General features: G+C 43.1%; 1 protein-coding gene across 1 annotated transcript in view; it reads left to right on the forward strand.

Annotated features, from left to right (window-relative positions):
• Nucleotides 1-19,498, forward strand: part of CACNG7 (calcium voltage-gated channel auxiliary subunit gamma 7) — a 200,068-nt gene extending 180,570 nt beyond the window's left edge. The window contains exon 6 of the mRNA XM_086930366.1: nucleotides 10,722-19,498. Coding sequence (XP_086786492.1) covers nucleotides 10,722-10,979 — 258 coding nt within the window. The 3' untranslated portion in view covers nucleotides 10,980-19,498. The remainder of the gene's footprint in view (nucleotides 1-10,721) is intronic.
• Nucleotides 19,499-27,963: the final 8,465 nt, after the last annotated feature.

The raw sequence follows: 27,963 nt of genomic DNA on the forward strand, positions 1-27,963 counted from the left end.
AGGAAAAAATTAGGTCGAGCTGGTTTCCAGCCGAGTGTGTGGGTTTATTGACCAGTTGCGAGAGTCCCATGCCTTCGCAGGAGAGTAAGAGATTGTTTAGAGCAGGGTCCAGACTGCCATTGGGCCAAAGATTAAAATCACCCAGAACAATCAACTTGTTGTGGGAAGTGGCCATATTGGTAATAGTCGTAAGGAGCGACTGCTGCTGTGAGGAATTAAAAGCTCCCGGCGGGCGGTAACAAATTACAGCCGTGAAGGTTATTCCGGAGAGACAGTTGATAGAGAGACCAAGTAATTCCGTACCGGCCACTGGGTCCATAACAAGTGTTTTTATGGACCAGGAGGCTCTGTAAATTATGCCAACTCCACCACCCCGACCCTTGGGTCTAGGGAGATGCAAGATTTTATAATCTTGTGGGCATGCCCAGTCTAGATCTATATTGCAGTCAGAGTGGGTCCAGGTCTCAGTCATGAACAACACGTCGAGGTGGTGATTCTCAATAAGCTGAGAGATTTCATTGGCGTGTTTGGGCAGTGACCTGACATTCAGCAGGCCGCCCATCAATAGACCTTTGCAGGCGAAGTCCTGTAGGGGGAAGGCAGTGTCCGTGAAGGAGAGTTGGCCTTCATGAGCAAAGTCTCTAAGGGAGAGTAGAGACTCACGTGTCAGATACGGAGGGCTGGTGGTGGGTAAGAGGGCAGGAGCATCAGGGAGCGCTGCCGTCGCTGCCGAGGCGCGGACGAGCGCAGACGAGCTTGCCTTATGCGCGCCTTCGGCGCGCATTCGTCGCGCCCGCTGCGCTCGTCCGCTGCGCTTCCGGCAGAGGCTCATGATTTATAGGCGGTGTCGGTGCGTAGGAGGGGGGTGTGGCCAGGCGCGGTGGGCGTGTCTGGCGGCGACCAAGAATGGCGGCAGGACGCGATGTGCTCTACGAGCGAAGCGACAAGCTGTCTGCCGCTGAGCTGTAGCACAGGTGGGGCCAAGGTCTTGAACACAGTGCAAAAGGTATTAAAATAAAGGAAAGTAATCCCTCATTTACCTAACATGGTTACTGCAGACAAATTGGCATTTATCAAAACCACATTAACATGTCCCACACCTTCACAAATGTGTCTTAACCCTGACAAAGTCCCTCGTTGTTCAGTGCCACTGTCCAAGCTTCCATGTATGTATTCCTGTGGGACACAGTTAGAATGTTCTGCAGAGTTCCTGAACCCTCACATCCCTAGCTCCCAAAGTTGCATCTGCATATTTCTCATCTGTGTTCAAACCCAGTGCTAACCCATGGAATCTCAGCCTCTATGAACCAAACACAGCATTTTTAATGTTATTGTCCACACCTGGCATATGTTTCACTCTGAGCATTATATTAGAGTTCAGGCAGCCTGCCTTAAACATACTTGGCAGATTCCTCACCATTCGATCCCTTGCGTCCTGACCATTCACCAATGCCACTACAGTCTCATTGTCCATGTCAAAGGTAACGTTTTTGTCAGGTATTGGGCTATCAAAAGAGGAAAGAACCCCAAAAGGGCATCACTCCTCTCTTCCCTCATCCATCATTTAGGTAATTTCTCAGCACTTCTCCTACCATCCCAAAACCAGCATCAGAAAAACAGTACCTCCCAAAGCATTTTATCATCAGGGGCCTACATAGGCACACCATTAATGTCCGTAAAAAACTCTTCCACACCTGCAGATCTTCTGCGACGTCTAACATAAATCTTAGTGTATGATGTGGCAAGAAAACGCCAAATATTGCAAAACCTAGCTGCCTGTAAAAATATCTACATGCCTTAAACACATGACTCAGCAGAACCTGCACATTCCTTAGCGCCCTCTTTTTGACCACTAGTGCCTCCTCTATTAACCTTAACAGCTCGTCTGCTTTATTGGCTGGCAATATGGCCTCTATGCTGTTTGTGTCAAACTCAATCCCCAAAAATCTAAAAACTGTGCTCAGTCTTACATCTTCTCAGGAGCCAAAAGATCCATGTAGACCAACAAACAGAATATCTTCCTAAGAATGTGTCACTTCATGGTCCTTTATGGTCAAAGTAAACACCAATTTTAGGAAAATACTGATCTGAAATAGTGCACAGAATGTAGCCTAAATGCAGACTTAATACATACTTAGCTAGTTTTGTTGAAGTCTAGCATTCCATAACTTTTCTAATGCATCCTCAGTGGTAGCCTAGTGAACTGAATTGTTTGCCCCAGCAATGGAGTCATTCACTGATTGACCGTCTGCCCATGATAAATGGTGTATCAATATGTATTTTCCCACGTCCTTCTTCGGAACCACACTTAAATGATATAGTATTACATTTGGTGAGGGCCAATCTCGAAGGGTCGATGTAATCCACCCTTCCTCTACTTCTTTTACCAGTTTTTCTTGATCTACACAAGGTAATGACTTGACCAACTTTAAGTTAACTGCCCATTTCCTCACTCTAGAGCCTGGATGTCCCAAAATAAAATTCCCCAGAATACCAGCTCCAAAATATTCATTATTTCCTATAAAAATAAAAGGCAAACAGTTGTGCCAAAACATTTATTTTAACTGCTGTGTGTGCCCTTACGTCTGCTGACCACTTTCTCTCCTGTGCTGCCCTTGCCCCACTTCTGTCACTTGTCCAAAGCACTAGGTGAGCTTGTATTTTACCCTTCACATTTCTCTTTAGATATTGAACGAATGTTCATGTTTGATCTTATATATTTCTCTAGAACCTAATTCCTTTCTGAAACCTCAACAAGCTCCTCCCAAAATGAACTATATACCTCCCTATTACTTTTCCGGATTAGATGCCTCATTTGCCCTAAACTCCTCATTATAGCATAGTCAGGCTAACAGTACCTATCTAATGATATTCATATCTTTAAAAATGGCCACACAGTTGCCTAGGTAATGCTTACAATTTATGCTAGCATAAATTAAGATGGTGGGAGGCAAAGTTTCAACGTTAACTGACAACTTGGTCTACCTTGCAAATTTCCATTGTTCCTTCTTTAAACCTTCTTTCCCCTCTTTCCCCTGCCCCTTCCTACGTAGCAGCTTTCTTCAAACCTTTTTTCCCCTTTGCCAAAGAAACGCTTTGCGTTAACACCCTTTACGTTTTGAATATATATAATAGAGAGGATGTGTCCCTTCCTTCCTCTTTTTTGAGGACCTCACTACCCTTCTAGGGCCCCTGTGGGTCCCTAACTGTACAATATAGGCCGCTTGGAAGGATGCATAAGTTCCCTTTCTACATTTTGTTCTTTGTCACTGTAGATAGATGAGTTCCCAAAGGCATAGTGGTGCCCATGTATGGAAACATTTTCCACACATCTTTTCCAGCTCTCTTTTTATCTTTCTTTTCAACTTATTTGTTTGAACTGTTATCCCGCATATTATTATAGCCTCTGCACACTCTCACTTGTCACCAAACTTTTCTTTTCTTTACCTTCATCATTGTCTGCACTCCCTATATTCACAGACTGTAATTCCAGTTTTTCATCATTAACAATTGAAGGTAATTAAACAGTTTAATTAATAAAACAAATTTAGTAGCGAGCCCTGCATCGTGTTAAATTGTTTACTTACCTTCAATTATCCATACTCCAGTTTTTAGCACCCCACACCCTGCCCCTCCCCCGCCCCCCCTGCGCCCCATTGAAACTCCCTCCATGGTCCGTGGCTGTACTGAATGAGTGCTCCTAGGGAATGCCCCTCCCTCTCCCCCTTTTCTGAATCGATTTTGGCCACTATAGGTGTGGCAGGGTATACTCAGACATGAGTCCCTTTCTCACTGCTCCATCAGGATTCAAGCAAGCCGGGCCGAAGACGGCTGAAATGCCAGAAACCGGTCCCCGGTAGCTTGTTTCCTTTCTGGTGAAGAATTGGCTTGGTAGTTTATAAGCATGGGCGGAAAATCCGTTTCGCTCGCGGATTTTGCGGATTTTCGGTAAATTCGCAATCCGCGAGATTCGCGAATCTCCCGCAAAATCCGCAAATCCGCGAGCAGCGGATTTTGCTCGCACTGTTCGCGTGAGTTCGCGCCCCGCGAATAAGTGCAAAATTGCAGAAATACGATCTTAGCAAAACTGAAAGTAACTACTTACCAGGTTCAAAAGTTCAGGCTCATCATTAGTAGCCATTTCCTGTAGTGCTTCCCGAGGGGCCCCTCCAGAGTTCAGTTGCCAGTTGAAACTATTATGTGACCCTGCTCTGAACCTCAGAATAGTTACACATATGCCACAAAGGTCCTGAATTACAGCTAAGGGAGACAAGCAGGAGCCAGGCTGGAAGTTCAAATCCATTAATCAGCCCCTAATGCATTATTGTCAGTTGGGGCAGGGCAGGTGTTTTAACTAATTTTGCAACAATGAAAGCACTTAGCAAGTGCAAAAGATCACTAATCAGGAAGCACTAAGGAAGCAGGTGCCAGCTAAAAAAATATTCTGTGACACATTAATCAGCCCCAAATTAATTCAGGTCACTTGAGGCAGGGAAGGTGTGCTTGCGTTGCCACAATAATGTACACTGACTGGACAACCAGAGGGTGCTGTGATGAAACAGAGGGTGGCATGGGTGGGCCAGAGGGTGGCATGAGTAGTCAGAGAGTGGCAGTGGTGACAGAGAGTGGCAGTGATGAAGAAGAGTGTCCCAAACAGGCTGGACACGTAGAAACAACAAGTTCGCGAAACTTGCGACCCGACAGGTAAGTTCGCAATTTGCGACATTGTAAAAAACCCTCGCGAACTGGCAGAAACCCGCGCAAACACAAAAAAAAATCCGCAAATTCGCGAGAATTCACGGATTTTGCGGATTGCGAGTTCGCAAATCCGCAAAATTCGCGAACGCGAGATTCGCAAAATTCGCCCATGCTTGGTAGTTTAGTCTGCCCTGTTCCCATGATGCACTGGGCCAGGGACAGACTGATTTGCATATAGCCAGGTTCTGAGCTGGGATGGGGCAGTGAGATAAATAACGGTGATGGATCAAGCCCTGATCTTTGGACTGGGTAAGAGTGGTCTGCTCAATTCAGACACTCTGTTCATCACCACCCCCTTTTCTGAATCGATTTTGGCCACTATAGGTGTGGCAGGGTATACTCAGACATGAGTCCCTTTCTCACTGCTCCATCAGGATTCAAGCAAGCCGGGCCGAAGACGGCTGAAATGCCAGAAACCGGTCCCCGGTAGCTTGTTTCCTTTCTGGTGAAGAATTGGCTTGGTAGTTTAGTCTGCCCTGTTCCCATGATGCACTGGGCCAGGGACAGACTGATTTGCATATAGCCAGGTTCTGAGCTGGGATGGGGCAGTGAGATAAATAACGGTGATGGATCAAGCCCTGATCTTTGGACTGGGTAAGAGTGGTCTGCTCAATTCAGACACTCTGTTCATCACCACCCCCTTTTCTGAATCGATTTTGGCCACTATAGGTGTGGCAGGGTATACTCAGACATGAGTCCCTTTCTCACTGCTCCATCAGGATTCAAGCAAGCCGGGCCGAAGACGGCTGAAATGCCAGAAACCGGTCCCCGGTAGCTTGTTTCCTTTCTGGTGAAGAATTGGCTTGGTAGTTTAGTCTGCCCTGTTCCCATGATGCACTGGGCCAGGGACAGACTGATTTGCATATAGCCAGGTTCTGAGCTGGGATGGGGCAGTGAGATAAATAACGGTGATGGATCAAGCCCTGATCTTTGGACTGGGTAAGAGTGGTCTGCTCAATTCAGACACTCTGTTCATCACCACCCCCTTTTCTGAATCGATTTTGGCCACTACAGGTGTGGCAGGGTATACTCAGACATGAGTCCCTTTCTCACTGCTCCATCAGGATTCAAGCAAGCCGGGCCGAAGACGGCTGAAATGCCAGAAACCGGTCCCCGGTAGCTTGTTTCCTTTCTGGTGAAGAATTGGCTTGGTAGTTTAGTCTGCCCTGTTCCCATGATGCACTGGGCCAGGGACAGACTGATTTGCATATAGCCAGGTTCTGAGCTGGGATGGGGCAGTGAGATAAATAACGGTGATGGATCAAGCCCTGATCTTTGGACTGGGTAAGAGTGGTCTGCTCAATTCAGACACTCTGTTCATCACCACCCCCTTTTCTGAATCGATTTTGGCCACTACAGGTGTGGCAGGGTATACTCAGACATGAGTCCCTTTCTCACTGCTCCATCAGGATTCAAGCAAGCCGGGCCGAAGACGGCTGAAATGCCAGAAACCGGTCCCCGGTAGCTTGTTTCCTTTCTGGTGAAGAATTGGCTTGGTAGTTTAGTCTGCCCTGTTCCCATGATGCACTGGGCCAGGGACAGACTGATTTGCATATAGCCAGGTTCTGAGCTGGGATGGGGCAGTGAGATAAATAACGGTGATGGATCAAGCCCTGATCTTTGGACTGGGTAAGAGTGGTCTGCTCAATTCAGACACTCTGTTCATCACCACCCCCTTTTCTGAATCGATTTTGGCCACTATAGGTGTGGCAGGGTATACTCAGACATGAGTCCCTTTCTCACTGCTCCATCAGGATTCAAGCAAGCCGGGCCGAAGACGGCTGAAATGCCAGAAACCGGTCCCCGGTAGCTTGTTTCCTTTCTGGTGAAGAATTGGCTTGGTAGTTTAGTCTGCCCTGTTCCCATGATGCACTGGGCCAGGGACAGACTGATTTGCATATAGCCAGGTTCTGAGCTGGGATGGGGCAGTGAGATAAATAACGGTGATGGATCAAGCCCTGATCTTTGGACTGGGTAAGAGTGGTCTGCTCAATTCAGACACTCTGTTCATCACCACCCCCTTTTCTGAATCGATTTTGGCCACTATAGGTGTGGCAGGGTATACTCAGACATGAGTCCCTTTCTCACTGCTCCATCAGGATTCAAGCAAGCCGGGCCGAAGACGGCTGAAATGCCAGAAACCGGTCCCCGGTAGCTTGTTTCCTTTCTGGTGAAGAATTGGCTTGGTAGTTTAGTCTGCCCTGTTCCCATGATGCACTGGGCCAGGGACAGACTGATTTGCATATAGCCAGGTTCTGAGCTGGGATGGGGCAGTGAGATAAATAACGGTGATGGATCAAGCCCTGATCTTTGGACTGGGTAAGAGTGGTCTGCTCAATTCAGACACTCTGTTCATCACCACCCCCTTTTCTGAATCGATTTTGGCCACTATAGGTGTGGCAGGGTATACTCAGACATGAGTCCCTTTCTCACTGCTCCATCAGGATTCAAGCAAGCCGGGCCGAAGACGGCTGAAATGCCAGAAACCGGTCCCCGGTAGCTTGTTTCCTTTCTGGTGAAGAATTGGCTTGGTAGTTTAGTCTGCCCTGTTCCCATGATGCACTGGGCCAGGGACAGACTGATTTGCATATAGCCAGGTTCTGAGCTGGGATGGGGCAGTGAGATAAATAACGGTGATGGATCAAGCCCTGATCTTTGGACTGGGTAAGAGTGGTCTGCTCAATTCAGACACTCTGTTCATCACCACCCCCTTTTCTGAATCGATTTTGGCCACTATAGGTGTGGCAGGGTATACTCAGACATGAGTCCCTTTCTCACTGCTCCATCAGGATTCAAGCAAGCCGGGCCGAAGACGGCTGAAATGCCAGAAACTGGTCCCCGGTAGCTTGTTTCCTTTCTGGTGAAGAATTGGCTTGGTAGTTTAGTCTGCCCTGTTCCCATGATGCACTGGGCCAGGGACAGACTGATTTGCATATAGCCAGGTTCTGAGCTGGGATGGGGCAGTGAGATAAATAACGGTGATGGATCAAGCCCTGATTTTTGGACTGGGTAAGAGTGGTCTGCTCAATTCAGACACTCTGTTCATCACCACCCCCTTTTCTGAATCGATTTTGGCCACTATAGGTGTGGCAGGGTATACTCAGACATGAGTCCCTTTCTCACTGCTCCATCAGGATTCAAGCAAGCCGGGCCGAAGACGGCTGAAATGCCAGAAACCGGTCCCCGGTAGCTTGTTTCCTTTCTGGTGAAGAATTGGCTTGGTAGTTTAGTCTGCCCTGTTCCCATGATGCACTGGGCCAGGGACAGACTGATTTGCATATAGCCAGGTTCTGAGCTGGGATGGGGCAGTGAGATAAATAACGGTGATGGATCAAGCCCTGATCTTTGGACTGGGTAAGAGTGGTCTGCTCAATTCAGACACTCTGTTCATCACCACCCCCTTTTCTGAATCGATTTTGGCCACTATAGGTGTGGCAGGGTATACTCAGACATGAGTCCCTTTCTCACTGCTCCATCAGGATTCAAGCAAGCCGGGCCGAAGACGGCTGAAATGCCAGAAACCGGTCCCCGGTAGCTTGTTTCCTTTCTGGTGAAGAATTGGCTTGGTAGTTTAGTCTGCCCTGTTCCCATGATGCACTGGGCCAGGGACAGACTGATTTGCATATAGCCAGGTTCTGAGCTGGGATGGGGCAGTGAGATAAATAACGGTGATGGATCAAGCCCTGATCTTTGGACTGGGTAAGAGTGGTCTGCTCAATTCAGACACTCTGTTCATCACCACCCCCTTTTCTGAATCGATTTTGGCCACTATAGGTGTGGCAGGGTATACTCAGACATGAGTCCCTTTCTCACTGCTCCATCAGGATTCAAGCAAGCCGGGCCGAAGACGGCTGAAATGCCAGAAACTGGTCCCCGGTAGCTTGTTTCCTTTCTGGTGAAGAATTGGCTTGGTAGTTTAGTCTGCCCTGTTCCCATGATGCACTGGGCCAGGGACAGACTGATTTGCATATAGCCAGGTTCTGAGCTGGGATGGGGCAGTGAGATAAATAACGGTGATGGATCAAGCCCTGATCTTTGGACTGGGTAAGAGTGGTCTGCTCAATTCAGACACTCTGTTCATCACCACCCCCTTTTCTGAATCGATTTTGGCCACTATAGGTGTTGCAGGGTATACTCAGACATGAGTCCCTTTCTCACTGCTCCATCAGGATTCAAGCAAGATGGGCCGAAGACGGCTGAAATGCCAGAAACCGGTCCCCGGTAGCTTGTTTCCTTTCTGGTGAAGAATTGGCTTGGTAGTTTAGTCTGCCCTGTTCCCATGATGCACTGGGCCAGGGACAGACTGATTTGCATATAGCCAGGTTCTGAGCTGGGATGGGGCAGTGAGATAAATAACGGTGATGGATCAAGCCCTGATCTTTGGACTGGGTAAGAGTGGTCTGCTCAATTCAGACACTCTGTTCATCACCACCCCCTTTTCTGAATCTCCCTCTTCCCCAGCAGGGGCTGCAGTACACTATACACATGCTGGTTGTGGCGTCATGGCGTAGGCGGGGTCACAAGTAGTGCTCTGGAGTCGAGTTAAGTTTCAGCATAAACGTTAACATTGTAATATCCTTCTTTGTATGTTTTGATACCCGAATCACATTTTTGTCTAAAACAGATTTTTCCACAAAATACATTTTTTTATTGACTGAAGTTTCCTGAAGACACATACCACACCCATAGCCCTTGCTATCAGTAATTATTTAGTTATCATTGTAGAGGTCATCCAAACAATATTTGCATTTTATTTTTGTTATAATGCATAACTATTAAACCACAGTAAGGTTCTATTGTTGTATTTTTATATTGCTAAATTAATAATTAGTATTATTATTATTGATGTTATTGTTATTATTATTATTATTATTATTATTATTATTACTACTACTACTACTACTATTATTATTCAACATATGTGTTGAATTTCGTTGTGGTTATTATTCTTATTCTTATGATTGCTGTTGCCATTATTATTATTATTATTATTGTTGTTGTTGTTATTATTATTATTCCAAATGTGCTTTCGTCTTGTTAGGGTGGTATCATTGTATTCATTTGTCACTATTTTACTTTTATTGTTTTTTTAAACTGCTGTATGTGTGACGTGACAATGAGGATGACGAGGAATTACTGTTAGGATTGTTATTATTAAAAATGGTAGCAGTAGTTTTAGAATGCTATTTCAGACACATTAGCAAATGTGGCGGATCCTGGGTCCACTACAGTGACTTCTATGTGTCACGAGCCCTTCTGAACATGGCCATTTTAAGCTGAGCTCTCTGTTGTGTTGTGGGTGTGGTAGTGGGATGGGCAGGTCGAAGCTGGTGGACTGTGGTGGAGCGGCTGCTAAATGCAGGTGTAACAAAGGCTCCACCTCCGCCACTAAATCTAGAGTTTACCTCCGCAAAGGCAGTACCTGCCACCTGAGACTCATGCTCAGTTTTACCATTGAAGCTCAGAGTGCCTCCTATTACGCCGCTCTCCCACGGAGTTTGCCTCCATTTTGCAGCCCAGGGTCTGGCTTGGTGGGCATGCAAAATGCAGTCAAAGGAAAGATGAGCCTTTGAACCGGTTTTTTTGTGATTGCTAGTATGTATGTGCTGTTCATGTGCAGTCACAGAAGATTATCCCCTGATTTAAAAAATATATAATTACAAATTACAATTATTGTTCGTGCACTAGAGTGAAAAGAACTATTGAAGTGTTGAAATTGATATTTACGTGGTGAAAATAAAGCATAGGTATTGGCAGCTCTAAATCTTTAGTTTGAGATTAAAATCACCATGGCACCTGAAATTTGAAGTGCTGGCTCCATTCCTTCTAATAATCAAAAAAATTAGGATTTACGTTTAGTGTTCTATTTCCTTATAAGAGACATACTACTTTGAAAAATGTAAGCTGAGTCATTTTCTGGTAAAACAACCTTTCCTTTTCTCTTTTCTCATCCATCCATGCAGGGCGCAGGAGTGATGTCAGTGTACCTCTTTACTAAGCGCTATGCTGAGGAGGAGATGTATCGCCCGCATCCGGCATTCTACCGGCCACGGCTAAGTGACTGCTCCGACTACTCTGGTCAGTTCCTCCACCCAGAGGTCTGGCACCGTGGTCGCAGCCCCTCAGATATCTCCAGTGATGTGTCCATCCAGATGACCCAGAACTATCCACCAGCTATCAAGTATCCAGATCACATACACATGTCCACTTCTCCCTGCTAAGAGCACGCTAACCAGACAGCAAACTGGAGAATTGAAAACCAAGGCTAGACAACTGCGCTAATGACTGTTCCCTTGAAGGTTTAGAACCACCTAGGCAGGTTCCTGGAGCTAATGCACAAAGAACTCACACCACAACATCTGGAATGCTTCAGCACTCTTCTGATTCGCAGACTCCAACTTCATCCTTTTTATGATCCTCTGCCTGTCTCATTCTTTTGTGCTGTTTTTCCTCTTCACACTCACTCTTTCGTTTGTTTTCTGTTGATTGTGTCTCTGAAGGTTACTGATGTCTACTCTAAACTTATATTGTCTTCATTGCTTCCTGTGATCTTCTGTACACATGTAGTTATTTCTACTGTGTTGGATTCCCTCCTGACCTCCTGGTTGATCGACTGGTCTGTGGGCATCTTCATTGTTATCTTATTTTTCCACTTTCATCCTAGATTCTTAGAAACCCTCCTGGTACCTCTTTCGCCTTCCTAAACTCTTGTTCTGGTTTTGGCTCCGCTCTGTTTCTGTCTTCTTGGTCCTCCTACTCTCTCCCTGTCCTCACAGGTCTCTGCCTAGCCTCATTGCCCCCTAATCCATTCTCTCTTGTGTTTTCTCTCTTATTGTCCACACTGTCACATCTCTCACTGTCTTTCTTGTCCCTGCATTTTCTGGATCATATGCTCTTGTGCTGTTTACTGCAGCTGCTTTCGAAAACCGAGGAGTAAAATTTCATGCCAGACACCTGATCTCTAAGTGAGTGTGGGAAAGTGCCCCTTCCAGTGTTGTGCACACACTGATTTTTCATCTTTATCATGCCTGTGGATGGAGATTCTGCTTCAAAGTGCAGATAAAGTTGTTCACCCATATAATTTATGATTCTTTTAATTAAGAAGGAAAATGGATACAAAACAAACCACACAGGCTTGATTTGGAAGCTAGAATGTCATATTCAACAGAAAAGTCAATCGCCAACATGCCAATGATGGGAGTGCTTCTCAGAAGATCAACCCAGAAAGTCATGGATTTTGAACAACAAAATATCCTTCGTTGCTTCACCAATACTTCCCTTCTACACTGGAAATGAGTTGGCCTAAAAAGACACTGGGGACTTCCAGACAGACCAGGGTTTCAGAAAGATTAGTTGCCCTTAAGGATGTGAACTACAGATCAGACAACGCTTTGCATACAGCTGACTATACCTCAGCCCTGCTGGTCTTTCAAAGTCATTGGGGAAACTCCAGATTTCAAAACAAATCCAGTCTGCACATCAATTAGGTTCCAATATTATTTACAAGTGGTTGATGAGGATTGTTTGCTCTGTTGATGTTGAGGGGCTGTCTAAAGACAGAGAACGCAATGCTAGAAAATGCATTTTCCCTTTGATGTTGCCATAAGATATCCCTTCTATCGTGGAATAGGCTACCTTCCCTCCATTGGAAATGAACAGCCTAAGCTCACTTAGAGGGGTGAAGTTCTTATGAATAACTTGACCCTCACAAAGCACAGCTAAGTGCGCATTTATATTTTGAACTGTTCTGCGGAAACAGAAATTGATTCCGGTGTCATGATGTTCTACCACAATACAGAGTGTAGAATATCGACCTGCAATATTATCCATCGCAGAATATCAATTACCACTATATAGTCAAAGTGTGTATACCTAGGCAAACATAGATTTAATATTAATAAATCCACATTTACATACCTTGAAGATATATATGTCTTCAATCTATGTACATATGAAGTTATGAATGTATCTTCTAGATATACAAGAGGGGAAGTTAGGAATTGTAAACCTACCACTAAGTATATCTTAACAATTCAGTAGTGGTCTACAGTATGTGCTCCATACTGGTGCAAATTGACATTTTGTTACTCGATACTGTAGCATACAACCAGTGACAGAGCACCGTCTCTCCAATCACCTACTAATGGTGTTTCTTGTCACTGTTTGCATGTTCAGCATCCTATCCAATCACGGCATGATTTACCAGAACCTTTACGACTAGGTATCAGAAACTCTCTGCAAACCGTTAATAATGAGGGCACAAAAGGCACAACATTTGACTTGACCACAATTCTAAAAATTCCTCACCATACAATTATGTCAGAAAAAAACAGTGTGGTGGTTTCCATCTGGTGATCCCATGAACCGGTTGGTTCTTGTGCTGATGAGGCAAAGAAACCTGGACACAAACCCATCACTCACAAGCATGTTTGAAGGGTGGATTCCTGAGGTTGAAAACTGTGGAATGGTTGTTGATGTGAGGAACATTCCAGTGTCAATTCTGGGCAGTTGAGAACATTAGATCGATTTCTAACACCTACATTCTTTTACGAACATCATGCCTTAGTTAACTGCTCATGTCAGGCCATAGTCTTAACTCTGATTTCTCCAGTATGGAGTAAGTGTTGAGACCTTGATGGTCAGACCTGCAAAAGTTCTGCTTTTCTTTAAAGTCTACTTCCTCCCTCACACCCAGGCACAATTCCCATTCACCTCCTTCCATGCTGAATCTATAACATTCCACATAACTGATAATAAACTAAGGAGAATTATATTCAGCCTTATAACTTGGGCAAGAGACAGAGCCACCCAATTATCCCTCGAGGACTGGGTATAATAATGACCAACCTACACAAATGTCCCCTAAGGAATTATTTCTCAATTATTTACTATTTATAAACAGTCACAATAAGTGAACGTATATTCAACAAAACATGGGAGGTTCACTTGTAAGCAAATCGACGCTCTTAACATCGATTTGCTTACAAGTGAACCTCTGTGTCATCTTGAAAACAGTCATATGCTTTATGGAAATTCTGTGATGTATGGTATATTGTCTGTCCATGCAAAGAAAACAAAAGATGTTATATACTACTCACGACATGATTTGAAATGTCAGTAGTATTGTTGTTGCCATACTGAATCTTGATCAGAATAAATAAGAATTGAGATGTGTCCCATGTTTTGTTGAATATACGTTCACTTAGTGTGACTGTTTATCAATAGTAAATAATTGAGAAATAATTCCTTATAACTTCGGCAAGCAGATAAATGAGATATTATCTTTAATTTCCATGAAAAAGTGGCATGCCAGCTCATATTTAATTCCAGACCTCTGACCTTCCATAAATATATTCCTAGCTCATGCCAAATGTATCAGGAAGAGGTGTTTTTTTCATAGAAATATCAAACCAGCTCTGGATGTGTTTCTATGGTAGTGTGATTACTTTTTGTTTGTACCAATTTCACAACATTTCTGTTGGTGCTCATAGCACATGTCAGCCTTTCTAACAAGATAAGGTATATTGAGTTGCTTCCATTAAAGCAGAAAAGGTGAGGTACAGAGGATAGCCTTTTGGCCATGGCATCAACAAAATAATCAAGGCTTTCTCCTTCAAAAGGCCTAAAGTGACTTTCTAAAGTTGCCATGCAGACCAAGAAAAATACAGTGTCACACTATTTTCTCATAGGTTCCCGGCGTGACCACCGAAAAGAGACTCTGCTGATTCACACTTGAGGAGGTCGTATTGTCTTTTGGATAAGAAGCTGTAATCTTAATATTTCTTGGCTACTTTTCAACACCTGAAGTACTACTGTTACCTTGAATATATTGACAAGTAAAATCTGGGTCCATGCTGGTGCTTTTCTGAAAGGGCATGAGGATTGCTGCCAACAGATTGATCTCCCAGGAATCATGAAGGTGCATAACCAAATGAAGAAAGACTACACTTATTTTTGTGGCATGCTATAGTGCCGGCAACTGGAGAAACCTTGAACCACAAAGGACTCTACGACCAGTAACTTTATGAAGAATCACTGTACAGTAAAATTAGATGTCTCAAGTCAGAGCTGTACCAGGCAGGGCTTTCTACCTCAAACAGCATCATCAACACTAGTAATTATGGTGGACTACATTCAGATTGCAAGTACCAGAAACACAGTACTGAGTGTAGGAAGACCGAAGTCCAAAGAAAAAATTGTCTGGCATGAATACCTATAGTCCCCAACATGATGAAACTACAAATGCATAGCTCCAGAAGGGAACAAACTACATAAATGCCTTGGAACAACCAATAAGAGTGGAGAAGTTGTTTACTTTAGAAATGGCATGTCAATAAGAAGTTGAAGGCTCACGAACTGCCAAATCATTACACTTTACGCATGTTAAACATACACAAAAACATTTACTCAACCACGCAGCATGTCTTGAACCAGTTCCATATTTTTGAATGCCTTTTGCACCGATATCCATACTTGTGAACCCCTCATGATGTTATCACACCTCATGAACAGCAGGCTGAGCCTTCAGGACCAGTGAGCCGAAGTCAATCACGGAGCCGCTCCACAGACAGTTGAACTCTTTCATGTCTTATCTCTGGTGCTCATCAGTTTCTGGGATTCCAAAGCTCTGGGATGCTCAGCACTAACAGTATGGAAACCCAATACATGTTGTCATCATATGAGGCAGAGTTAAGTCAAAGCACCAAGAAGCAGACAACATCCATGTTCTTATCAAAGGTGCATTGGCAGCACCCTAGTTTGATCAACCACCCAAATTCCTCATCCTCCAAGTTCCTCGACACCTCCCTCAGGTGTGGTTTCCAGACCCTGATCGGACCACTGTTTGTCTGGGTACCCGCTGTATGCTGCAGCCCACTCTACAGCAAAAACTTCTTCGTACCCGATGAAAGAACATTGATGAATGTCAACTGTCGGAGTGGGCTCCTTTTCTTAATTTCACTGGTCTGACAGCCAAAAACATCTAGAGGAACAAGAAGGGACCTCAGAGAAGCGAACACCTCCCTTCATAGATGGAAAATGTCCAATACATTATGACTGATCAAAAAAGCACAACTAACACCCCTTTTCTCTAGAAGAAGAGGTAGAATCGAGTCTTAGAATCTATAGTATAAGGTCATAGAGACCTGTAGCACCTTAAGTGGATTGCCATGCTGCATACATGATAGGAACTGCTAACAGACCTGAATTTAAGCGCCCAAGAAGACATTTATTTTATTTATATAGTAATAATATTAAAGATACTAATGATGCAAGAATGTTTGTAGGCGCACACTGGGCTGAGAGTCCAGATGGGATATGTATACAGGACTGGGATAGATAGTTTGAGACAGGGGATTACTTGAGTTGGCTGGTGTCAGTGGGGTACATGAGAATGTTGTTGAGATCAGTAAAGAAGCGTAACGATTGTGAGAGTGGGGTGGGGGTAAGCTTGCCTCAAATATACAGAACTGTAAAATATTAGCAATATTAAGCCAGCAATTGGTATGTCCCAGTTTTTACAGTAAGTAAGGATTTGGCACAGTACATTATCACTTATTCTGAAATGTAATCCTTTAACATCAATTGGGAAGCCTGCTTGAGGTTCACTGGAATCAACGTAAAAGCAAAATTAAAGGACACACAAAGAATCATATTATACTAAGGTATTTCTGACCATTTCAGAATGATGCAACAGTGAGGAGTGCTGGTAGTTCAAGATGATCCCTAACAATAAGGAAAGGAGAGAAAGGTCAGGCAAATCCAAAAAAGTCCTTTCTAAACTTCCAAGTAGGTTACTCTATCCATAATTGTCAAAACATCTCTCACTCTCGAACTGGTGGCATATTTCCATCTTAATTTTTCTGTGAATTAATTGACCGGTTAAAGGAGGGATCCACTTTGCAAAACAGAAAGTTATCCTCATAGGCTTCACTCAATTAACATGTCATAGTTTGTGAATGAAAGCATCACTGGCAATCCTGCCACCTGTTCCAATCTGATTTAAAGCACCCAAATTGGCATAAGGATGAAAACCTGGAATAGAATGGTCTAGTGTTAATGCCCAACTCCAGCAAATCGATGGTACTTCCCGCTGTCATATCCACATAGGAAGAAATGTGTTGTTTCTATCGCTGAATTTCTAATGTTTGCACTGTAATAGAAAGAATGGAAATAGTTCCTTGTAATGGAGGGGATTGTCCTAAAGCATTTTATCCCAACTCTTTGTAAGTTTGCACAAGGTCTGGCAAATTTTGTGTTATAGATTCCATTGTACCAGGGTTTCAGATACATCCTCCCTCTTAGCATTCCAAATTAGTAGAAGCCTATAAGACTAGGGTAGAGTTAAGGGTCTTGCTCTTCCAATGCCTACTTGTCTTTTAGAGATACCTACCTGGTGGGAAAGCATACATTTCCTTCATAGACTAGTTCACCTCTGATTGAACAGATAAAACACAGACTTAAAAGGACATCTCACTTTGGCTATAAAGCCGCTCATGAATGGGCGCTGATCAGAATCTATGCAGATAGTGCAGGACAAGTCATCTTATGCTTTGAGATTTGGGGCACAGAGGTGTGTCCTGCCTCTTATAGCTTGGATTATTTGTAGTTATGTCTAACGCCAGGAATGTGTTTTCCCTTTCCATACAGATCATAAAAGGACATTTGTTTTGTTCAGCCCCTCATCATGAATAAAGATGTTTATATTTTAGAGAGAACTGCAGTGGGTTTTTTAAATGTGCCTGATGCAGTCCACACATATGCTGCAAATGATTGCTACTGCTCCACCAACTGAAGACTTACAAGACAAACTATACAATATGTAAAGTCTGAGCAGGCTTTACTACTTTAATTTGACATATTCAGCAATAGACATAAATCAAAGGCCTGAAAAGAGGTACATGGGTGTCCTCTTGTTCAGTTGGTTTTAAGCCCTGTTGCTTCGCCAGTGACAACAAATCAGTTGTGCCGGCGCTCCAGAGGTAAAGCAATGCCACGGTCTAAAGGTTTTTGGGCTCGCCATATCTGTTGGCTGAACTTGCACAATTTGTGGTCTAGTACAATAGAGATACCACACTTATTTTCACTGTGATGAATGCACTTAAAATAGTTATTTAAAGGCCAACGAGTGAGATAGTGGCATGCAATATGTAATATTAAGAACACATAAAGAGAAACTATGTTGGAAGTTTTGATGCTATCAAAGAATTTTGGTGGCATGATTATGGCAAATACTTTGTTTTATTTCCTGCTAATAGTGAAACGTCTAATTATTCCTACAATTTTTCTCTACTACAGAGCAAAAATGAAGGGAAATGTATTCACCTCATTTGGATTTTTTGTATAACGAATTGATATGATTTGAATCAATTATTTTGGGATGGGGGATTATTTTTTGCATTCGTAATTTTATTTTGTCTGATTCTTTTCAGTTCGCTTGGCAGTGTCTCTATTTGTGGCAAACTGTTTTTTTTCTTTTTCATTTGTAATTCATTGTTGACATGACAAGTTTTTTTTTCTTTTTAATTCATGATTCATTGCTGACATTTTCTCCGGAAATTTTGTTTATACAGAAAATGAACAGATTTGTTGATGCACCCATTTTGGCCATACATTCACTAAAGCAAATTGTATTCAAATTAAGTTTGCTTAAGAAACTACAAACAAAAGGTTTCCGATGATCCTTAATGCTTTTATGAGAACAGGTTACATATGTACTCATGTGTCCTCTTGCTTACTCCTTTTGGATACTTTATTTATTGCCTGGACAATGTGGTGAGACTGTTGGATTTCCATCCATGCACTTTAAAGGAAGTAAAAAATATGCACATTATGCAAAAGGATTGATGATAGGACCATGCAGTGTTGAAATTCTATTAGGGACAGGTACTTGATCTGCCAAGTAATAGATAATTAGCACAGAATTAATTTATTTAAAATTGATAGCGAGAGAGAATGACTGAAAATATCATCTTTGACCATGTCACTACTAATCAATCATATTTTGGCTTTTGATGGCTGCCAATTAACAATTAAGTACTATATATTAAATTCAAAACGTGATCACCAAACTCTTGAGATGTTTGAAGGTTATGGGAGCAATCCTCTCAAAGTGCTTATTACATGTTCCAGATGAGAGTGTGTCTTCCGCTGGATATCCTTTCTCAAATTAGGTACATGAATAATGTTATGTAAATCTCACCAAACACCTGGCCTTATAGATCATTGAATTATTTCAAAAATCTCTAGAGATAAAAAATGTAAAGGAAGTCTAAATTGCAAGCCTGCCTGACCACCTGAGACATTTAATAATCCTCAGGGATACATGGTTCTGGAGTGCCTTATGGCTATCATTTTGTGGTTGATTGAGCACTTTGCTGGACTTTGAATTAAACATTTCATGAGAAGCTGAGTGGGTCCGGCGTATCAACGGAGATGTTTCCTTACAGGCTTGCGGCTAAGAATGGCTAGTAAAGGTGGGAAGAATCACATAAACTTCAGGCATATCTAGAATTTTGCTAAATCTGTCACAGTCCTAAATGCCTGGAGCTCATGATGCTTAGGTAGACCAGCCCACCTTTAAAAGAATGATGTGACATCTTAATATACTCTTGTAAAGTTCGTAAAGGTTTGCAATTTGTTACAACAAAACATATCTTCAAGGGTCTTTTGTAACAGTTATGGTTCTGCTCTGTTGGGATGATGGGGTCCGATTCACAGAACTAACTTAAGAAAAAATCCTAAGCTTACTACCATTTTGGTATTCACAGAAGGTACTTACTCATTTTGGTATTCACAGAAGGCACTTACTCATTTCGGTATTCACAGAAGTTAGGAGTCCTAATTTTAGGACTCCTAACTTTAGGACTCCTAAATGCCTTCTGTGAATACCAAAAGTCTTAAAGTTAGGATCTTTCTCAGTTTAGGCGTAGTAAACTTCCTAACTTTCTACTCCTAAACTGAGAAAAATCCTAATTTTAAGACTTTCGGTATTCACAGAAGGCATTTAGGAGTCCTAAAGTTAGGACTCCTAACTTCTGTGAATACCGAAATGAGTAAGTGCCTTCTGTGAATACCAAAATGAGTAAGTGCCTTCTGTGAATACCAAAATGGTAGTAAGTTTAGGATTTTGTCTTAAGTTAGTTCTGTGAATCTGGCCCATGGTCAGAGACATCGCGTTGGTGGTTTGTCCTGAAATCCACTTTTATTAAAGAGACTGTGACTCAAGATGCCATCTGTGGAGGTTCTAAACTAAGTTTTTTATTTCCCACAACTCCTTTTGGCTACTAGTTGTCTACATTGGAAAAGTGACTCTTTTCTTTTACTAGCGATAGCCATGGTCCTCTTATCTGCAGCTGGTAATTTTACCTTCTTGTTCTGCATTTAGTGAATTGTAGCTACTACGAGTGATAGACCTTTGGGATCTGAATTCTGACAACAGGAGTTCAACTGATGAAATCATCATTCTGTCTAGAAGTGTGTCCTGATTTTTCTAGTTTAAAATCGTACTGTGTCCCCTATATATTGCCAACCACCACCACCGATGCATAAGCAAAAGTACCCAACGCCCTGAATACTTAGTAAGATATATGCAGTTCATTTATCACTAAGATCAATGGGAATGACCTTTGTTGCTCTATGATGAGAATAATATGTACCCTGGTCTCTTCAGTGCATTTTCATCATTGCATAGACCACATTTCTGTACAAAATCCTATCTATATCTTTCTATTTTCAATCTCCTCCCTCAGGATATATCTCTACCCCTCTCATGCCTCTTTCTCGGGCCTATCTAAGAGCAATTACTTATCTTTCGGGAGCTCTCCTGATATTAAACACCACTATGCTTTGCCTTGGCTCTCTTCGCTGGCAGCTGAGTCAACAGCATCCATCTTTCTACTTGAACTACAAAATGGGCAAACATTACACACATCCTCAGGTGCAGCTTTGAGTGATCTCTGAGTGGCCATATAGATGGGCCGCAGACAGCAGGTGGCCCAAACCTACTGAACCAGTCCTGATTCAGCCCAGGAACGCAGGGTAGTGGGGAGCGGGGAGTGGGTAGGAAATGCTAATGAATACATATGGGCTTTCTGTTAGTTTAATTATAGGCAAGAAAGAATAAAATACTGTATTATATTAGTCATTAAAATGATCTTATGGAGAGACAAAACATCCAGCAAATGTTGTTTTGTTCTGGATTAGTTTAATTGACTCTCTTATTTACTCTGTACTATATGTAAATACAAAATAAATATCTTCAATAAACTTTATTTCAAACAAGCCTGCTTCTCCTGTTGTAATGATATTTTGAGTTCACCTTTTTCTTCAAGCTGTCTACAGGTTTATGATAATGGATGCTAATCCGTTGGGGCAACAAACTAAACCTATAGCATATCACACTTCTCTATCATACCCTTTCTATACGCTATCCTATGTCGCTGCTGGACCACGGCCGTGGAAGATCCTTCTCCTACCTCAAAGCAAAGACCTGGAACATCCTGCCTCTCCCCCTAAGGCAAACATTGTCACTGCCCCAGTTGAGGAAGGACCTCAAGACCTCGCTTTTCTACTGAACAACAGTGCCTTGCGACAGATCTGAAGTTGTTCCCTCCTCCCAGCACCTTGAGACCCTTACGAGTGAGTTTTCCAGCTTTACAAGCCACCTGATTGATTGATTGATTGATTGATTATGTGCAAGGTACACAGTCACTGTTTCCATAGTATACCTTCACTGCATTGATTGTATCATATATAGCAAGCCATATACGAGATCAAATAGCTTCAGAAAACTAAGGTAGATCTCACAAGAAATACAATTTTTGTGCAGAAAACCATTATTTTAACAGAGTATGTTACTAAGATCTTGACAACAACAAACATCATTACAAGAAGGCCTTCTCCACTCATCCCAAATGAGAAATGCCTTTGTACTTAAAACTACTCCTTAGAATTCTGTGCCTCCAACATACTGGAAATTGATGGGCGCAATTTACATATTTTGCTCAACTGCTAATGCCCAACTTTGGAATATCCTCAATCACAGTTGGAACTTCTGTGCTGGTGTTACCCAAAGGCATATAAAAACATGAGAGAGGGCAAGTGCATAGTGTTTCAGCTACCTATAATCAAATAAAAAGCAATATTCTGGGAGGGCAGTGCTAGCTGTGCAACATAGCAAACATGTGCTAAGGAAGCTCTTCCGAGTCCGTGAAATCCAAGGCAGCACACCTGACGCAAACTCGCTGACACAACTGCAGAAGCATCCTTCCAGACAGCTTGACATACAAGAGGGCTGTGGCCAACCGCCAGACCCCCGCGGCAGGGCCGGACTGGCTACCGGGCGTTATGGAATGCTGCTGAGCTTGGGGCTCATTTCGTTGATGGGGATCTGCGTGTACTAAACGAAATTCGTTTTTCTTTAAGTATTTCGAAATACATGCAAGTCTCAATGAACAAAATCAGCCCCCACTACATTGAAATCAGCCCCCAGCTCAGCAGAATTTTATAACGCCCGGTAGTCAGTCCGGTCTTGCCCCGCGGTGTGCTGACACGGTGCTGTGCGAGTAGATGCCCATGGCTTGGCTGTAAAAAAACTTTGTGGGGAGGACGAATATGCACAGGATCGGCGCAAGTGCATTGGGCTCTTCTCCCTCCCCCTTCACAAAACAAACCACAAACACCTCTACGGGTAAGGAGGGGCTGACCAGGCATGCAGCTCCCTACCACCTCACACTGGAAACAAACCGAGAGTGAAGGCGCCTCTGGCCTAGCCACATGCATTCCAGCGCATCCTCAAAGTTGACTGGTGCACTGCTAATGGTCCCCCTTCTTGCTCTTCCTCTACCCTCTCCCACAGGATGGACCAGCAACCCCTGCATGGGGTGAGAGAGAGATTGGGGCTCAATGCAAAGACACTGCATTTTGGAAGTGAGGGGGTCCCATAGACTGGTACAGTGACGGGGGCAATCTCTCTGGCCTTCTTCTGCTGCGTCTTTTTTGCTAACTACTTCCTTCTGTCTGCAATGCCCCCCACACCCACATTGCTGGCCCTGGGCCCCAAGAATAGACTGGGCAGTGCACTTGATGCTCCAGATACCGTAGTGATGTTGTCCACATGAAAGACATGGAGGTGGTAGACACTCTGGGTGGTGACTCAATACTTGTGTTTGTCCAGACAGTGTGACCCACCCAGATGGCACACTCTGCTCACTGTCACCCTTGAAGAGGAGCGGGGTGAGGGGGAGAGCAGCTCCGATGAGTGCACAGTACAAACCTCCTCGCCATCGACAACAACACAATGAGGACATTGCAGACAGTAACCGTTGCGCAACACTATTGAGTATGCTAAGTCATCCGCAAGGAACCCTGATGGAGGCCAGAGTGATATTACTGAATTGCAGGTTACCCCATAGCAGATCCTGCAGGACATCTGCAACCTCCGCGCCAATATGGAGAAGCAGATTGGGAGTGTTGGTGGGGAGGTAAGTTTCCTCCACAAAGATGTCCGTAATATTGCAGACAGAGTCACGGACACTGAGAACAGATTCTCTACCATGGAGGACACTGTCAATACACTGGCTGTTTACCTGGTCAGGCTCAAGGAGAAGGTGAATCATCTGGAGTGAAAAGTCGAGGAAGTAGAGGGATACCCAAGAAGAACAACCTGCGCTTCATAGGCTTACCTGAGGGAACACATCCTGAGGCCTGCCTGCCCAATTGTCTGACATCTTGGATGCCTGCAGAGGCTTTCCCAGCGTGTTTTGTTATTGAAAGGGCAAACATATCCTTGGCAGCTAAGCTGCCCCCTTAATGCACGCCCAAGACCAATAATAGTACAGTTCCTAAACTTTGCGGACAGAGACTCAATTTTGTGACAAGCTCACTTATATACGACACTTAATGAAAAACTCAGCAAGAATCAGCATTTACCTGGATTACACTCTACACGTGCAACAGCAAAAAAGGTGCTACGTCGAAGTGAAGCAGAAACTGAATGAAATGCTAGTATGACTATTTGTTTGGCTGCTGTCATCACAGCACTGTTTAGCCAAAGTGTGAGCTGCATTTTGGTTGACTGGCAGTTTGGGTGAGAACCAGCCAACCAGTCCTACACAATCAGTAGCGGCTTCCTGATGCAAGCAATCATCATGGCAGCAAATGTGATAGCCGAAGTACTTATAGATTTGGGCTTTGCCCAAACTCAGTTTTAGCACCTCTATCTCAAGGTCTCATCAGTCACTGGTATTTCTGCAACATGGAAGCAGTGCTGCAGGAGGTGGGGTGTGAGTGCAGTAAATGTCCCTACAAGTCTGAGTAGATTTATACTTCCCTAGCCCTGTATTTGTGTCTGTGAGTATGTGGCTGTTTCACTTAATGCTTATGTGTGTCTAAGTGTAGTGGTGTGTTCATGCCAGTGCGTTTGTATGTCTTTGTGTCTGAGGATGTGTATTTTGCGTGTGTGTTTTTTGTACCTACGTTTGCTGATTAGCATACGTGTGCTTTTGTGTTTGGATCTGTGTGGGTATAAGCATGCCTGTTTGTACCTCAGAATTAATGGTACATACTTCTGTGTGTGACAAGCTGTTTTTATTGTGTCTCCTTGAATGTTTGTATATAATGCAGTGTGATGCCTCCATGTGTGCCATTTTTTGTGTACTGATATATGAGTGTGAGACTGTGACTTTTTATGTGTCATTCTGACATTGTAGTACATGTGCGCCTTGAGCCTCTGGGGCTCATTTATGAGGATACTTGTGCCGCCGGAATGTCACTTTTTGTGGCTTTCTGTGGTGCGGGAGCCTGCTCCATATTTACGAGGCAGCACTAAGCCACTTTTTTTGGTATAATGCTGCCTGGTAAATATTGTTACCTTTAACACAGTTTTCTGCTTTAAAGGGGTATGCTACGGGTGTTGCTGAGGGTGTTCCCAGCAACATCAATGGCTTTTTGACCCTGTCCCAGATTTGTGAGAAATCATAACTCTGAGGCAGCACCAAAAACGTACGCCTCCCATGGAAGGCTTAAGGGAGGCACAACGAGGAGAAATATCTTTATTTCTCTTTGTTTTTTCTTTTTCTATGTGTGCAGCACACATAGAAAGAGGACAATGCCTCTTGAGATTGTTTTTTGTGCAGGAAGGTTTCCCTTCCTGCACAAAAATAATAATACCTGCAATGCAGGCACGCTTACACCATGGTGCAATGGTGCCTGCATTGGCGCATGGCAGCCCATTGTTCGCCGGCGCAGGTGAAAATGACAGGAATGTGCCGTTCCTGATAGATACAGCACATTCCTGCCCCTTTCTATTTCCATAGAGCAGTTCAGAACGAAGGCAGCAGCACTGCCATATGGCAAAACATCTTTAATGAGGCCCTTTATTGATAATATAACCTAGAGGACTTTAGTTGCTTTACTAGGGCAATGCTTAGCAAGATATGCCAGTATATGATTTACATAGGCAACTTAAAGTGTGGCATGGCAATATGTGCTTTTATGGGTTTAAGAAATGTAATCTGCCCTCTGTTCTTAATGTTTATCCGTAAACGTTTTGCTTTTCTTTTAATACTCCACTGACGGTTATCTCCCTGCATCAGTAGTTATTTACCTCTGTTTTGATGGCAGACCATTTTGTAATTCTCACGGCACATTGATAAGTACTGCAGTGTGTATAAGAACTTAGGAACTTTTTTAATGGGTTGTGGAGTGAGACATCTGCAAAAAATTGGCGAATGGTTGGTTTGCCATATTTAGGGTACCACTGACATCAATGCACTCTTGAAAGGTGGATGGGACATCTGCCTGTTTTTGACAATACCTCGCATCATCACAAAACTAAATAAGACCACCAGGGGCATATTAGCAAGGGCAGTATTGCCACTTTAGCCACTTTTTGGCGCTAAAGTGGCAATATTTTTATCGCCCCATCAGCAAGCTGTTGCTAACAGCTGTTAGCAATGACAACGGTTGAGCTAACCGCATTCATCGCTGGTATGTTTACGCCTGCTCTGAACACTACTTACCTATCTACACAATAGGAGGTGGATTGTGGGGCGGAATCCACCAGGGCATATTAGCGAGCATTCCCAAATTGCCGGCCTATTTATGCTGGATTCCATGCGATGAACAGGCATTTCGCCACTATCGCTGGATTAATTATCGCATTTGAGATATGCATTGCGAATAACGCGCTGTCTCGGCGATAAAATCCTGCGATAGCTGGAGATAGAATTATGTGCACTAAGCGCGCTTTGCGATATTTATCGCAAAGCGTTGCTAATATGCCCCCTAGTTTTTCAAATGAAGTTAACACATTTAGCAGGTCTAGGACCTGATGGATGCCTATTCCTTAGGAGATGTGTGTTATTTTTGAAAGGTGCACTGAGAAGAAATGCTATTTCTCACCAACTGTCATTTTTCTGTAAATGGTGCTGGCCTTTTCCAGCCTCCTTTAAGGCCGTGTATGCAACAACATTTCTTTTCGTGATAAGTGCCTCCTTTTTAAAGCTCTGAATTTCTTTTATTTCTTTATTGAGTCAAATTTTCAAATTCCATATGATTACCAGTATGTAAAAAGAGACAGCACATTACTTTAAATAACTATGCATTAGAATGTAAACATTCATATGCGTCCTTGTGTCAGTAATTGGGATGTGATTAATGTAAGCTCCAAGGTCAATCAAATCCACAATCTCAAGGTTACTTGAAGTCCACAAAAATGTTTCATGAAATTGTCCTGGTTTATTATGTGAACTTTGTGTAAATATTCCGAATAGCATACAAGGAGGGATTGAAGGGAAATAAAAGAGTTTGGCAGGGTAAGGTGGTGGTTAAATAAATATTCATATACAAACTAATACTATAATGAGTCTATTAACATTAATGTCAGTCAGTCAGTCAAAAGCTTTTATTATCGGTTAAAAACCATATAAAAGACATAATATCACATCATATACAACACAATGCTATATACAAATTAACATTAACATTAATGAACACAAGGACAGTTAAGTGTCCTACCCAGCCTTAAGTGTCCACACAGAGCTTAATATAACACGTCTTCTCCATGTAACTCTGCACTCCACATTCTAAATCTGCCCTCATTTCACTCCGATAACGCTTATGTCACAGTTCTACATAGCCACAATATAGATCTGTTATTCAACTCCAAGATACCCTTATGGGTGAAGGTGCGCTTTACAAATAGACATGTTATATTAAGGGTTGTCATACAACACCACAGTCAGTAGCCCTGGTATAATATATATATATATTCACCCATACAGTAACTCATACATGCAGTCACTCATCAATACAGCACTATCATATGCACGCATACACCTGTACATATATTCGCACACCGGCACTCGTCCATAGACTTACTCACGCACCTCCTCAGTCATGCAAAGTATCAATCACACCTATTTACTCACCTATACTGTTATACACAGACCACCTCACTTAAATTTACAAATACTAACACATACTTACTCTCTTATACAATGACTCATATAAGCAGACACTCATCCATACAGCCACTCTCACAATCACTCACTCTCAAGTATAGTCATTTATATACCCCAAAACTCACATATACAGCCTTTTACATATTAAGTTACTAACACATATACCACTGTGACATCTATTCACTCACCAACACACCCATACACACACTCACCCACCCATACAGCCCTTCACAGATGCACTCTTAAACCCATATAGCCAGTGAATCACCCACTCACACATCTATGCACAGAGTCATCCACCCCCCACCCACTCACAAAGACACTCAGGCACCCATATAGATACTCAGACAACCAATCAATAATCCATATAGACAGTCATGTAGCTATTCACCAACCCATGCAGCAGCTTATACACCAACTGACAGACTGATACAGACATTTACGCAGTTTACTCACTAACCCATGCATTCAGTAACAAACGCTTAATCGGTCACTTATACAATCAGTCACACACCTACTAAGTCATCCATTCAGACATTATACACCCACTCATTCTTCAATACACCTTGGCATAAATATATATAAAACATATTTAAACTTTAAAGAAACACACATTCACTGGATGATGTCATTAGTGATGTCATTTGAGATGGCGCACCAAAGGCAAGCCCGTCTGCGCCCATCCGTGCCAGACCGGGCCCAGGGGCTACACCCCTAGCAGTTCGCTGAGAAGTGTCCTTAT

The sequence above is a fragment of the Lissotriton vulgaris genome, chromosome 7, assembly GCF_964263255.1.
Source record: "Lissotriton vulgaris chromosome 7, aLisVul1.2, whole genome shotgun sequence".
In the NCBI taxonomy this organism is placed as follows: Eukaryota; Metazoa; Chordata; class Amphibia; order Caudata; family Salamandridae; genus Lissotriton; species Lissotriton vulgaris.